This window comes from Panulirus ornatus, chromosome 46 (genome assembly GCF_036320965.1).
Source record: "Panulirus ornatus isolate Po-2019 chromosome 46, ASM3632096v1, whole genome shotgun sequence".
Classification (NCBI taxonomy): domain Eukaryota; kingdom Metazoa; phylum Arthropoda; class Malacostraca; order Decapoda; family Palinuridae; genus Panulirus; species Panulirus ornatus.
Window position 1 is genome coordinate 35,062,359 of NC_092269.1, and position 13,709 is coordinate 35,076,067.

The window sequence follows — 13,709 nt, forward strand, 5'->3', positions numbered from 1 at the left end:
TTCAATCCACTGACAGCACGTCAACCCCGGTATACCACATCGATCCAATTCACTCTATTCCTTGCCCTCCTTTCACCCTCCTGCATGTTCAGGCCCCGATCATACAAAATCTTTTTCACTCCATCTTTCCACCTCCAATTTGGTCTCCCTCTTCTCCTCGTTCCCTCCACCTCCGACACATATATCCTCTTGGTCAATCTTTCCTCACTCATTCTCTACATGTGCCCAAACCATTTCAAAACACCCTCTTCTGCTCTCTCAACCACGCTCTTTTTATTTCCACACATCTCTCTTACCCTTACGTTACTTACTCGATCAAACCACCTCACACCACACATTGTCCTCAAACATCTCATTTCCAGCACATCCATCCTCCTGCGCACAACTCTATCCATAGCCCACGCCTCGCAACCATACAACATTGTTGGAACCACTATTCCTTCAAACATACCCACTTTTGCTTTCCGAGATAATGTTCTCGACTTCCACACATTCTTCAAGGCTCCCAGGATTTTCGCACCCTCCCCCACCCTATGATCCACTTCCGCTTCCATGGTTCCATCCGCTGCCAGATCCACTCCTAGATATCTAAAACACTTTACTTCCTCCAGTTTTTCTCCATTCAAACTTACCTCCCAATATATAATAAGATATAACTCTGATTAATATACAGTATATCCCAACCCTTACTTTACTGTCTTGAAAGTCTTCATACTCTTCATCCTGAAGAAAATTCTGCTGCAGGTGCTGTCGGTCAAGAGTGGCACAGCCACCCCTGCCTGGGCCTACTACAAGGCCATCACCACTAGAACTATTGCTGTAGCTATTGGAGCCACTGCTGCCACTGCTCATACTCTCACTACGATGCTGAACACCTGCGAAATCAATCAAATTGTTATCAAATACTATCTTTTGTAATCAAGCACATGACCTAGAACTGCTTAGTACACTAACTACAGCACGTAGTATGATATAATCTCACTAAATTTTGTCGAGATCTGTAGAAGTGACGAGTACATGTTTAGCAGAATGTTCAGTCCTCGAATATATGGGCATCCCATAAGCCAAATTACAAACGTGCTTACCTACGTATTTATGAATTGGAATGCATTTCAAATGAATGCCTGCAGATAGCAAGCCTGAATCAAATTGTGAGTGGTTAGGGTGGCGCCGAGACTGGATGAAGGCGAGCAAGTATTAATATGTATGTGTATGTGCATACATACATACATACATGTATATATATGTTGGAAAGGATCATAATTTTGCGCATGATCATATATATTCCTATGAGTCCACGGGGAAAATGAAACACGATAAGTTGCCAAGTACACTTTCGTGTCTCCCCTGATGATGTGATTATTACACGAAAGTGCACTTGGGAACTTGCGTTTCATTTTCCCCGTGCACTCATAGGAATATATATATATATATATATATATATATATATATATATATATATATATATATATATATATATATATATGATTTATACTCATTTTCATATTCGATTCCCTAGTTCACCCTATCTATCAATCAGGTCGTTTGTTGATGTTTGTATGTCTATGTTTACTAAAACTGTACCCCTAATCCATTCTTTACCTAAATCTGGATAACTTGTTTCAAAGTCTTAGAGCTTCTTCCAAAATGGGTATAAGAATTGCTCACCCCCACCCTCTACAAAAAAAAAAAGGCTCCAGATAGCTGTACAATGTGCGTAGCAGCTGAGTAAAACTACTGTTTATCAAGAAATATATAAGGTGAATGCTACACGTTAACCCTTCCTAAAATCAAAATCCCATCATTGGTAATGAATAAAAGATAGGTCCTCTAGCATACACTTGAAGGTAAAAGTCTCACCATGGATGTTACCCTGGTCCATGGCAAGGTAGGGGAGGGAGGCAGAAGAACGGGCCCTGATCCTGAGGATAGGGTATGAGATGGCCAGCGCCTCCAATTGCAGCACCAACCCGCGACGAAGGCATTCTAGCTTCCCACTCAAGGGTTCCGCTGGCAGGGCCTCGCTCAGGAAGTAATGGACGCCTGTTGGGGAGGGAAAGCAGATTACTACCTGTTGGTTTTCTGAATATATATACACACACACACATAATTTGTAATGGATACCAGTAGACAAGAACTTTAAAACAGGTACTGTGTGTCTCTCTAGATGAACAGAGAAATTTAGGAAGAACTTTTAATATGACAAAAATTCTGGCGTTAATACCTGCAGGTGGTGAAGTTTTTTGGGTCCTTTAGGGTATGGAGAATAGAATGAAATGTGCATTAAGTATAAACATAGACCTGCATATTTACCTATATTTCCGTAGTTACATACTTTCTTACCCATAAGTTTTTAAATAATAAAAATCATCATGTTTAAGTACATATTTGCCAACGAATGTCTCTAGTTCAGTTCAATTAACTTGTTTTTGTGCACTGGGTGTGCACTGTGTTCCCCTTAAAAGTATTTAGTCATGTTTGCACAAGAACCTTCATAACTGCAATGATACAACACACGCTCGAGCGACTTGACTGACAACTGTGCAGCTAATTAGTATTCTAAACCACTGGAACGATATCTATGATTACGTATAATCAGTAAATCTTTCTTATATTCATTCAGAATAACTTTAATTTATTGTACCATATAATAAAATTCTCATAATTTGAATTCTTGTATGTATAACTCCCTAGTTAGGACAATTACTATTTTGACGGCAAATATTTGTCTTATGACCGACTGCAACGTTGAAACCTATGCCTAACTGGGCGTGCTACGTTTCCAAAAGGGCGAGGTGTGTTACTGGCAGGTAATAATATTACCGTCTTCCAAACATTCCATTATTCAGAGGCGATGCTGAGCACCAAGATTTGAATTGTCTATGTTTTTTTTAAAGCTTACATTGACAGAGATATTTGCTTTGTAATATATACTGCGTGAAGCACTTACAAACAAAGCTTGACTATGTTAGTTCTCAGGCTGAGTGTAAGGACCGGTCCTAGGCAGTGAAAAAAAATTGTTTCCCTTTACATTCCAGCTTTTTCAGCAATATAGTGTAATTAGTTGTCAAAAACTCCATATCTACTGCGACTTGAATTACCAATTCTAATCTTCAACATTCAGCTACAACTTACCTGGCCTCAGATCCAGTTTATGCAAAGCCTTGTTTTTCTTCAGTCTGTAACTAAAGCCGTTACTTATCATTGAGCCAAGCCCTCCTTGCAGAACGTTCTTTAAAGATCACACATTCATGCCATGACCCCTTATAATCCCTCGCATATTTCAAGATGCATCACACGGTAGGTATAATTAATGGTACAAGTCTACACCAGTTCCTGAGTTATGGCCCTGCCAGACCGATGGTGCTCATCCTATGGGAAGCTAGGGAGCCCAGCGGCTGCTTAACCAGTTACTAACCAGGAGGCGGTCGACGCTCTCAAGGTCACAACATGACCCCGATGCACTCCAGGGAGTATTTGTTTATCATTCCTCATAACAACCTTCTTCTCAGAATCTAAAAGGATCACAAACAACACTGGTCTACAGCTGAAATAATTACCGCTTCGACTCCTGCCTATTCAACGAAAGTCTGCTGTAAATAAAGTAGTAAACATTAAAGCCTAACGAATAAAAGAAAAAACGTTCAGAAAACCATGTGGTTAAATGAGATATCTGCTTAACTTACTGATTAATTTACCATAATTGAAAACGAGACATAAAAGCCCCGTCCCCACGCCACCAGCAGTTAGTTTAGTCGTGTTCTGAGGAAATCCAAAGTGAAAGCCGTCCTAACCTTGAACTATTGCGTATTACTAGTTCACACTGCATACCCACCTCTCTCTCTCTCTCTCTCTCTCTCTCTCTCTCTCTCTCTCTCTCTCTCTCTCTCTCTCTCTCTCTCTCAATTGGCCCGTGGCAAACTCTTGTCGAAGTCAGTAGGTACTTACTCTCTAAGCAATAAACACCGAACGAACCTGGGTATGGAAATCACTCATAAAAGAAACGCCAAGAAAACTGGGATATCTCTTTAGAAAACGTCATATACATCAGGTATCTCTTTTAAAAGTAACGTACACATACAGGTGAATCATTTCTTCGCTAAATACCCATATGCCGTCCAGTGTAAATTCGATGCTGGAGTAGGGAGTTATCAATGGCAATATAACATCGAAGTTGTTCGTTTCCTGCCACTCTCACCGAGATAAATCTGCTGATTATATTTAGATGACGATTGCGTAACAGAGCTGAAAGCGAGGTTATACTAAACGTCTGACATTGTTGATATATACATATACATATATATATATATATATATATATATATATATATATATATATATATATATATATATATATACATAAGATCGCAGGAACTGTCCAAAGGGCAAAGGCCTGACTGACCTCGACTTATTTTTCAGCAAACGTCATTAATCTTACATGAGCATTATCAGTAAATACGAGACCAGTTTTCCCCTCACTACTTAAAGTCACCTCCAGACATTGCAGGGAGCAACACATATTTGTTCTGCAAAGTGACAAAAGTGTTTTATATATTCTAAACATTTCCAGAAAACATCGGTGACGAAACTTTTGAAAAAGAGAAACGTTCTCGTTGAAAATGCCTTGGGTTCTGTATTTCTCACGTTTTTCTGTGATGAATAAGAAGCAAATGTATGTACACTGTAAATGAAATGTTACGCAAACTGTATCATATTTAGAAAACTACGGCGGAATATAACGATCATGGAATGTTTTGCCCCTCATGCACTCTAAACTTGCCTAATACAAACAGTTTAGTGCTGGAGGCATTGGCGTAGCCCATAGGTATGTCCCCACCATAACAACCTCCCTTCGCTATAATGGTACAGAGTTGTGTTGAAATATTTCATGAAGCAAGATGAACAGCTCATTACATCTATATTCTTACTAATTCGCCAGGAACAGAAGAAAAGGCCTCATTCGCTCACACACACACACATACAACTATATATATATATATAAATATATATATATATATATATATATATATATATATATATATATATATATATATATATACACACACGAATACAGTGCATATGAACGAGCACTTCCATATAGCATATATATAGTACTCGCGCGCCTTCCCTTTTTTCAAAATGCCTACCCCTAAAAAAATCTGGTTACTCCCTTGGCTGTAGACTGTATGCACATCAATTGTGAACCATGAGAGAGGTTCACCTTGACAACGACCCTACAGTGCTATTTGTAGGATGTTCACAAAAATGATTTCATCCGCTCGTTTATGATAATGCTAAAACGAACCATCTTCGGTATATATAGCCTGTATGCCTTAAAAATCACATGCTATCATTTTCCTTCTATGCGTATGGTACGTAAATTATGAACATTATTTTCAAAACTTCCGGTTACCTTGCGAATTTAAAACCTGTTAATTCATGCTTCGAGTGTGCCCTATACAAAAGCCTCAGTAAAGATTTCTGTTGGAAGAAAACGACCTATTCATCTAACACCTTTCAGTCACCAACTGACATTCTGAGTGGAAGATTCTTATATTAGAGAAACCATAACATGTGCAACAATTCTTCTTACTAATAAAAGTGCTGCCGACTCACAGAAGAAATTGCTAGCAAGTCTGTATGCTTCAAAAGACTCTTAGGTATAAATTATCACACAATCATTGTGCCAGTCCGGAAAATATATGAAATCAGACCAATCTAAATGCCAATGTTCCCCTAAAAAAAATATGTGGATACAAGCGAACGACACAATACAATTACAAGAGATGGATGGAGCGTCAGTGGGAGGAATTGAGCGAGGAATTAGCACAGAGAGCTGCTCCTCCTACAATCGGTGGAGTGGGGGCGATGGGGAGAGGTTCTTTGCCTACTTGAGACATACAAGTGGTCCTCGAATTATTCATAACACAAGTAGTATGTCTTCACAGACATTCTGCTGGTGGATGTAGACTGACGCTCATGGCCTTAATGACCCCGGCAGTTGATGAGACGAAAAACCCAAACAACAACCAACCCGACAGCTCGAGGGTGGTGGGGCGGGGAGCTTAGTGTGGGGGAAGTGTCCACCCTACTATGGGTAGGGGAGTGCCTGAAGGTTATACAGTCGGGTTATGTAGGGAGGTGCTCCCCCTATCCTCACTCCTGTCATGGAAACTACAAGAGAGCATTGATCCTGGATTCTTGTCAGCTCTTCTCACAACCACCATAATCAAACACCAATTCTGCCACCATCACCGACACCGGTAAGAGCACCACACACACACACAATCACCATCACAAGCATCACTACTCCTGATGCTGTTATTACCACCCACATCACTATCTTTGACACCATCACAACCAATGCCATCACAATCATTAATACACCACTGCTGCCATCAACACCACCACCACACCCATCATAATCTGCTACACTCCAATCACCAGCACTATACCATCAAGACCATCATTAAATAAAAAGTCAGTACCATCGCATCACCAACACCGATTATCATCGTCACCATCACCACAACTACAAATAACACGTTACCCCTCACCATCACCCCACAAATACATACCATCACCACCACCACCAAATCAGCCATCAATGCAACACCACCGCCATCACCATCGCAAAAAAAACAATGTCAGTACAGTTATCAACACTGATATCACTCCCACCACCCGTCCACACCCCGACCTCCATGGAGTCGCCACCCTAGCTATATCTCTGGCAGCCATCTACCACGACTTTCCCCTCCACCCCTATTTACCCGCTATATCATCTCAGTCACGGGGGAGGGAGACGACCAGGTGAGACACCACGGATGTAAAGCACCACCACGAAAAGGGGATCATGGTCGGTGGGCCCCAAGGACCGGGGTGCATAATCGAAGGAACGAGGACTGGTGAAGGACGGAGGGTTATAAATACAGAGGAACATAAAGGATGAGGACGATATTCGTGAGAGCAAGTGGGGGGAGAGAGAGAGAGAGGAGCGGGGTGACTCGTGGCCCGGGCAGCAGGTCGAAGACACTCTCCCTGGTCTGGTGACTCACCATTCCTCGGGGTCACCACTCTGCCTCTTACCACTAGTTCCAGTAATATATATTTCAGCTGACCTAGATTCTATTATACTTTTGTCTTGAATCTGGCGTACAATAAAGCGTTGGAGCAGGAAACGCGGGGAGGAGGGACGGCAGCGGCCCGTGTTTCTAGCTGTATCCTGTTCGGTAGCGTCGTGTTCCACTGTTCCGCTGGATTGTGTTCCGCTCTTCCCTTCACGTACCGCACCAGACAGCCGAAATCTCTACTTACTTCACCTATGGTTAAACATCTAGTTACAGTGATTATTTCGCAACCTTATACTACAATGAAACGGCACTGAACACCACTTCACCATAATAACCTACCAAGAGATTCATACAACTCAAGATACAATAAAGTTCCACCTAAAATGGCCTACTTAACGAAAACAAGTCTCCATTTTCCCGGGAATATGTGTCTCTCTGTTCTGCCGTGATGACAAACGAATGGTCGACTCATCTGGCAACTCCTATGATCCACTAATCACCCCTACGACTTAATACTCCCACTTGGCGTGTGCCAGACTTAACTCTTCCACTTGAAGTCTGGTTCTTAAATTTACGCAAATTAGGAAACTTTTCCTAGTTCAACACGTCCTTCTCCACCATCAGCAATTTAGATTACGTCAGAGGTGCTGGGACAAGGTCTCGGAGACTAAGAGGCCAGGAGTCTGAGAGGATCAGGGACAAGTTCTTACGAGGCTCATAGAAATGGTCTTCTAGGGGCTTTGGGACAAAATCTCAAGAGGATCAGGGACAAAATGCACCACTTTCAACTTTTCATTTTGTGCATTCATATCCGTTCACTGATATGCGTATATGTATGTCGTATATGAGTCAGTCTACAGAATACATAGCCTAGTCACAACGGTATCAACACGGCATAATCAAGAAGACCTTCGGACATGTATTGATAACCTAGATCAGCATCAACAGGCCATTCTCAGCCATATCACGACACACACCCTCTGCGTGCAACTGAGAGCATTACCCCATGATGATAAACATGGTGAAATACTTCAATAAGCTCCTCCGACTATGCCCTGCAACGTAGGGTACCTTCTCGAGCTAAGCCTTAGTTGCAACACTAGAAGAATAACGAATATTCTAAAGACCAACCACAATAAAAGTAAAACGCATATTACCTGTTCCTAGGAAAAAAAAAATCACATCAGTATAAGTAAGCAGCCTGACAACCTTCAAGCTACATTAACTTCGTAAACACTTATAACTGATCACTATCCACCTCAGGTTCGTAGACTTTGCTGGAATACAGAGAAAACTGATATGGATGACAAAAAAAATATAAAACCTTCGGGTAAGTCCAATGCAGAATGAGAAATTTAACTATCATTAATAATAAATAATCAAAGACACTCCACCTCTTATGTTGTAGATAACCTTCCCCTGCTCTGGCTAGACAGCGAGTCACTTCATTTTTTCCCTAGGGCCTAATTTTGTCAATCTCTGCGTGCCGAAATACTTGGAATTATTAGATCAAATCCTCCGTTGTTTAAACGCTGATATGACTGTTTACGTTAAAGTTAACATAAGGTACATCTTGAGAAATTATGCTTTCATGCTACATAAGTGTCCCCAAAGCAATCATATGACTCACTTTTAATGATGTACCCTCCTTTTCTTAGTCACTGTTCCTCCTACAAAAACTGCTAGTATCCAGTGGTGCGGTAACCCGGTCAGGGAGGTCGACTGCCCACACATGTGCCCAGGTGAGGCTCCTCCCAGGCTGACGTCAGGTGTTCCTAGTATTTGCGTCTCTAATAGTTCCAGGTGAACTTTACCTATTGCCGAGCATGACAGCTTTGATCTGCGTGGCTCTCGATCATTTTTCTTACTTAATGCTTTCCAAACGTCAAAGAGCAAATGTGCTCAAGCACTGTGATCAACAATCATGTCTACTACAGCTATGAGTGTCCACCGCGGATAAACAGAGATCATGGCGGAGTAACATTATTCCTGGCCCCCTCCCCCTATATGGCCCTCAGCTAAACCTCTCTTTCCATCATTTATATATTTACATAAAGATTACCCCCCTCAATCCATAAGCTATTTTAAACAAGTTTCGCTACTGTCTTCTAAGTAATCAGTGCTTGACACAAGGCATGCCTTTATCAATACCCTTATACCCTATTATGACACTCGAAAGACTGGCATCATACAGAACAAATTAAGCTAGTAGACCAGAATTCCTAGCCCACTAAATTCAAGGCCTGAAACATCATGCGGCCGGCAGTGATGTCGCAGTACATGGGAATCACGCACCCAACACACTGGCAACACTACACATACTTAACTTTCTGAATTATTTTCTATGGTATTTCTTCTGCCGAATGTCATATAGGTTCCACTCTTGTGACTAAATAATACTAGTTATTGAAGATATCTTCTGAATGCAATAGACAAGAATAGATAAAATGTACACACACACACACACACACACACACAACAGAACAACCTTGAGCCAAAGCGACATTCTTTTCCTTACATCCGCTCAAGTGACTCACTACCTTCCTGATATGCTGTTTTAGCACTACACACGCAACGCCTGTTTTGCATACAATCTACCTCCTAAGGGTATGAGGATAAAACATGAACATCTAGAAGGCATGACTTATTTTCATGAATCGTGGATTTACTTTGTGTTCTGCAGGGTCAATCTGGCTCTTCCCTTAAGGTTAAACCTAAAGCACGACGAATTAGAAGGTAATCCCCTGGCCATGCTCACCTCTACCTTAAAAAGGTCTTGTAGACCGTAAGTTTTGAACGAGGTACAACTTATACACTCCACGGCAGTAATTTGTTAGGTATCCACTCAACTCCACGTTCGTCTGCGTAGTAATTAGGTAGATTTAGTGGTTAGTGACTGCTAAATATTCAAGCCAGAAATCGTATCGATGAAACATGTATAAAAAATATGCTCCACAAAATCGATCATTCTACTGTACAATATCATTTTTTATAACTACAAAGCCTCCTATAAAGGGATCTCAGAGCACTTGGAAATATTTTAGAATTTTGTGAAAAGGACTGGACCCCTCTCCCCGTATTCTAACTTTCTAAAAGTGGGAACATGATGAGCATAGGCATGTTTCCTTGACGGGCCAGTCCTTGATGATACCTAGCGAGGGCGGGAAAAGTGAATGCACACACACACACCAACCTATGCACGGTACCTATTTCTCAACCACCACCAAGAGATGATCCTAGGTTGGCTGTGGGCCGACCGCCGCGCCCTGCATTCGAACTCAGGAGGGCCCGTGCATGAACGCTCACCACTACACCACGGGAGCTGGAGTGTGTGTGTACGCGCCATCGCGTTTGTGCAATCTTCGCAAATAAAGAAGATGCTAAGCACCAGAAGTGCACAAAAACTACCAACTAATGAGTCTTAACCCGGGAAGAGCAGCACTCCAGCCGACGTCCACACCGCTGGTGCGTGGACGGCGTCATCATCCAATAATCATGGTACATCGCACCCGACGCATTACTCAGGAAAACCACAGTCTCCAGAAAGACTCGGCGACTGTACACAGCTTTCACTTGAGGAGGGGAATGAACTGTTGGAGTCTTGTGTGATACAAGTCTAATGCTTTTCTATCCACTCAATATATGTATAGAAACGGTTCGGTATATACGGATGTTGACTGTGTAAGTGGTCATTTGTTTTCGTAAACCTACAGTTTGCAACAATACGTGCACACTGGAAATGTATTTATAGGAAATAGATTTCCATTCAGAAACCCCAGATTCGAGAATGGAACAGGAACTGTGGTTTGCTCAATCCATGCACTAAAAAGAATAAACTCTTGTGAAAATGGTTTTCGTTGAACCGTTCTATCGCAGAATTTCCTGTTTTCTCTGGCAAATGTGTGCGTCTGTGTAAATACCTGTTGTGTTGTACAGGAGGAAAGTTTTACGTTCGTGAAGCCACATCTTACATCATTTTCATCATACAACCTTTTTGACTATTGTATGATGTCCGCATTCACAATAACTTAGTGTCTTTGCATTCATACACTAGCTTTACACTATAAAAGTATTTCTTTACAACATTTCTACAAGTTTCTCATTAACTTCCTGTTATGGCCTCTAGTTGCTCTAGCCCTGTATCATCAAACTGATCTATGTAAAGGTTATGATCAGGTCACCCTTCATTCTTCGTTTCTACCTTGGTAGGCAAATTTAAGGCCTTTAGCCTTTCCCTGTAACGAAGCTCTCTTAATTCCGGTACTTTACCCTCCTCTAGACCTTCACTATTTGTTCTTTGTGGTTCCTAAACTGTGGTGACCAAACCTGAGAAGCTCATTCTAATTCTGACCGCAGCAAACAACACATACAAAACGTATTATACACACCGAAATGACACAGTGCAAAACAACAGCCCTCCCAACTCAGTTAAAGAAACTCGCTGGTGTATACATGATGTGAAGTAACGTCTCCGCTCCAGGGTAATATTAGTCATCCTTTCATACGTCACATGACACCACCACCAACTGACGAGACTTTAATAGCACTTAGTCCACGTATGACTTACACCTCCTGCAATAATAGGGAACTACTTAGTTCATCATCAAGTAATGACGCGATAGTGCGGTGTTACATTCTAAATTAGATTCTAGTTTTTAAGTAATATCATGATAAAAACGGATGCCAGATATGTCTCTGCTGAAAACTTCTCTCAATCTCTGTGAAGTTACACCGACTCAAGACATTTTTGGAGCGAAATTACATTTTAATAAAAGTAATTGATCACTAGACTCCCCCCCCCCCCCACACCTTTCCCTTTCGTCCGCCTCCAAATAAACTAAGTATATATGGAAATAAACTGTACATTCTGAAATATCCGAGAAGCACTTCTTGCTCATCCTTCAAAAAAAAAAAAAAATAAATAAATACCCGTTACGCATAAAAAGATGATGTAATTACTAATATTTCACGTAGATTGAACATTGACCACGTCATTATTTTCTCTTTCGCAAACTTTCAAGCATTTCAAGTTACAGATAACAGCAACTCAATCAATGGTGGGTGACGAAAAAAGAAAAAATACTGCCGTAGCCTTGAGGAGGCAGCAACCGTCAGCCGACATACAATGTTGTTTACACCTCGCGAAAGAGGCTGAGGGTGTATAGTGCTGGGTTGTGGGCGTCCATTATCTTCCCCTCTTACAATGGTGTCACATTTTTTTTTAGATATAACTCTATCACTTCTTAGAATGGTTTACGCACTGTCTGCAAGCGAGAAAGGGTTATTAAAGGTTAAAATGTATAGAGTTCTGCATGTGGCAAATGAAGCCCGACACCGCCAGGCGAGACTTCGTCTGGTCCCAAGACTGTGACTAATACAGCTTGCTGATGCTGATGAGTCGCTAGGTATACGAAGCAACACAAGAAGACTTGCCAGCTGTCTATCGATCTCTCTAAGTTATACAGAGAAAAAGGAAAAATAACATAATACTCTGTCCATTTCTCTGACAGAAAATAACAGATATTAAGCAAAATTTAGATGAAAAAGGTGTATTCTCCATTAACTTCCTGTCTGTCGTTTACAACCTTATTTACATAATTCAGGTTATTGTTTTACATCACAATTATACTTGGTAAACTATGATAACAGTTAACAAATGTCTTGTTTTTAATGTGAATGAACCAGCTCCTAGTCTATCATTAAGCACCAAGATGCCGTAGACACAGGCGACTGAATCTCACATACAAGGGATATCAAAAATCAACATCCTGTGGAAGATTTCTGCCATAAACGTGCGAACACTTCGTCAATACCATTCTCATAATACGACCCTTACTACAGCCTAAACTGTTCGCAGCTTCATTATACATAGAATCAATCTAATGATACCGAATGCTGTTTAGAGATGAACACAAGCGTTCATATCAGTTTTGCAGGAAAGAAAAACCAGTAACTACAGAACGATACAGGGCTGCATCTGAGCTAGATTAGTTTAATGTCACAAGGTCCCGGAGGAGTGTGTTCAGCAGGACTAAGCTCTGGTCTGACCTTGCGTCTGGCTGGAGTTGTGTTATGTCGTCATTTTGTATACATAGGACAGAAGGTTGTCCAGACAAGGCACTTGTAATATCTTGCTACAGGAGGTGGGTTGAATTTCCCTTGACGTCACGCCCGCTATGGAAACAAAGCGGGCACGTAGGTTTTCGACGATGAAGTCACAGCTAGAGAAAAGGTACACTCTGTTTTGCGTCTCCCTAATGTGGCTTAGCCACTTGGTACGCTCTTGTTTCTCTCAATTCGTGGTGCGGCCTCCCACTGGTTAAGTTTTATTTTGTTCTCGCAAATGAAACAAACACACGTTAACCCAATGCTGGGAATTTGACTAACTCGAGGCATTTTCATTCAATTACGAACATGATGATAAAACTGTATGAATATAATTACTAATGAAATAATACCGTACATAATCAAAATTTTCATTCTTTTTGTTTTTTGTTTTGTTACGTTGATGCTGTTTGCAGGATAAAACTTTAGGTACCACCTTAATCAGGTGGGACCAAAGCACTCCAAGTGCACACAATATGAGACCTTCTTCTTTGCCTAAAGGCACGGAGAAATCTAACGAGAACGTATACCA

General features: G+C 41.2%; 1 protein-coding gene across 1 annotated transcript in view; it reads right to left on the reverse strand.

Moving 5' to 3' along the window:
* LOC139763224 (uncharacterized) overlaps window positions 1-13,709 on the reverse strand; it is a 63,252-nt gene that overhangs the window by 12,759 nt on the left and 36,784 nt on the right. The window contains exons 2-3 of the mRNA XM_071689082.1: window positions 1,861-2,043; window positions 691-875 (exon numbers count right to left, since the gene is read on the reverse strand). Coding sequence (XP_071545183.1) covers window positions 691-875; window positions 1,861-2,043 — 368 coding nt within the window. The remainder of the gene's footprint in view (window positions 1-690; window positions 876-1,860; window positions 2,044-13,709) is intronic.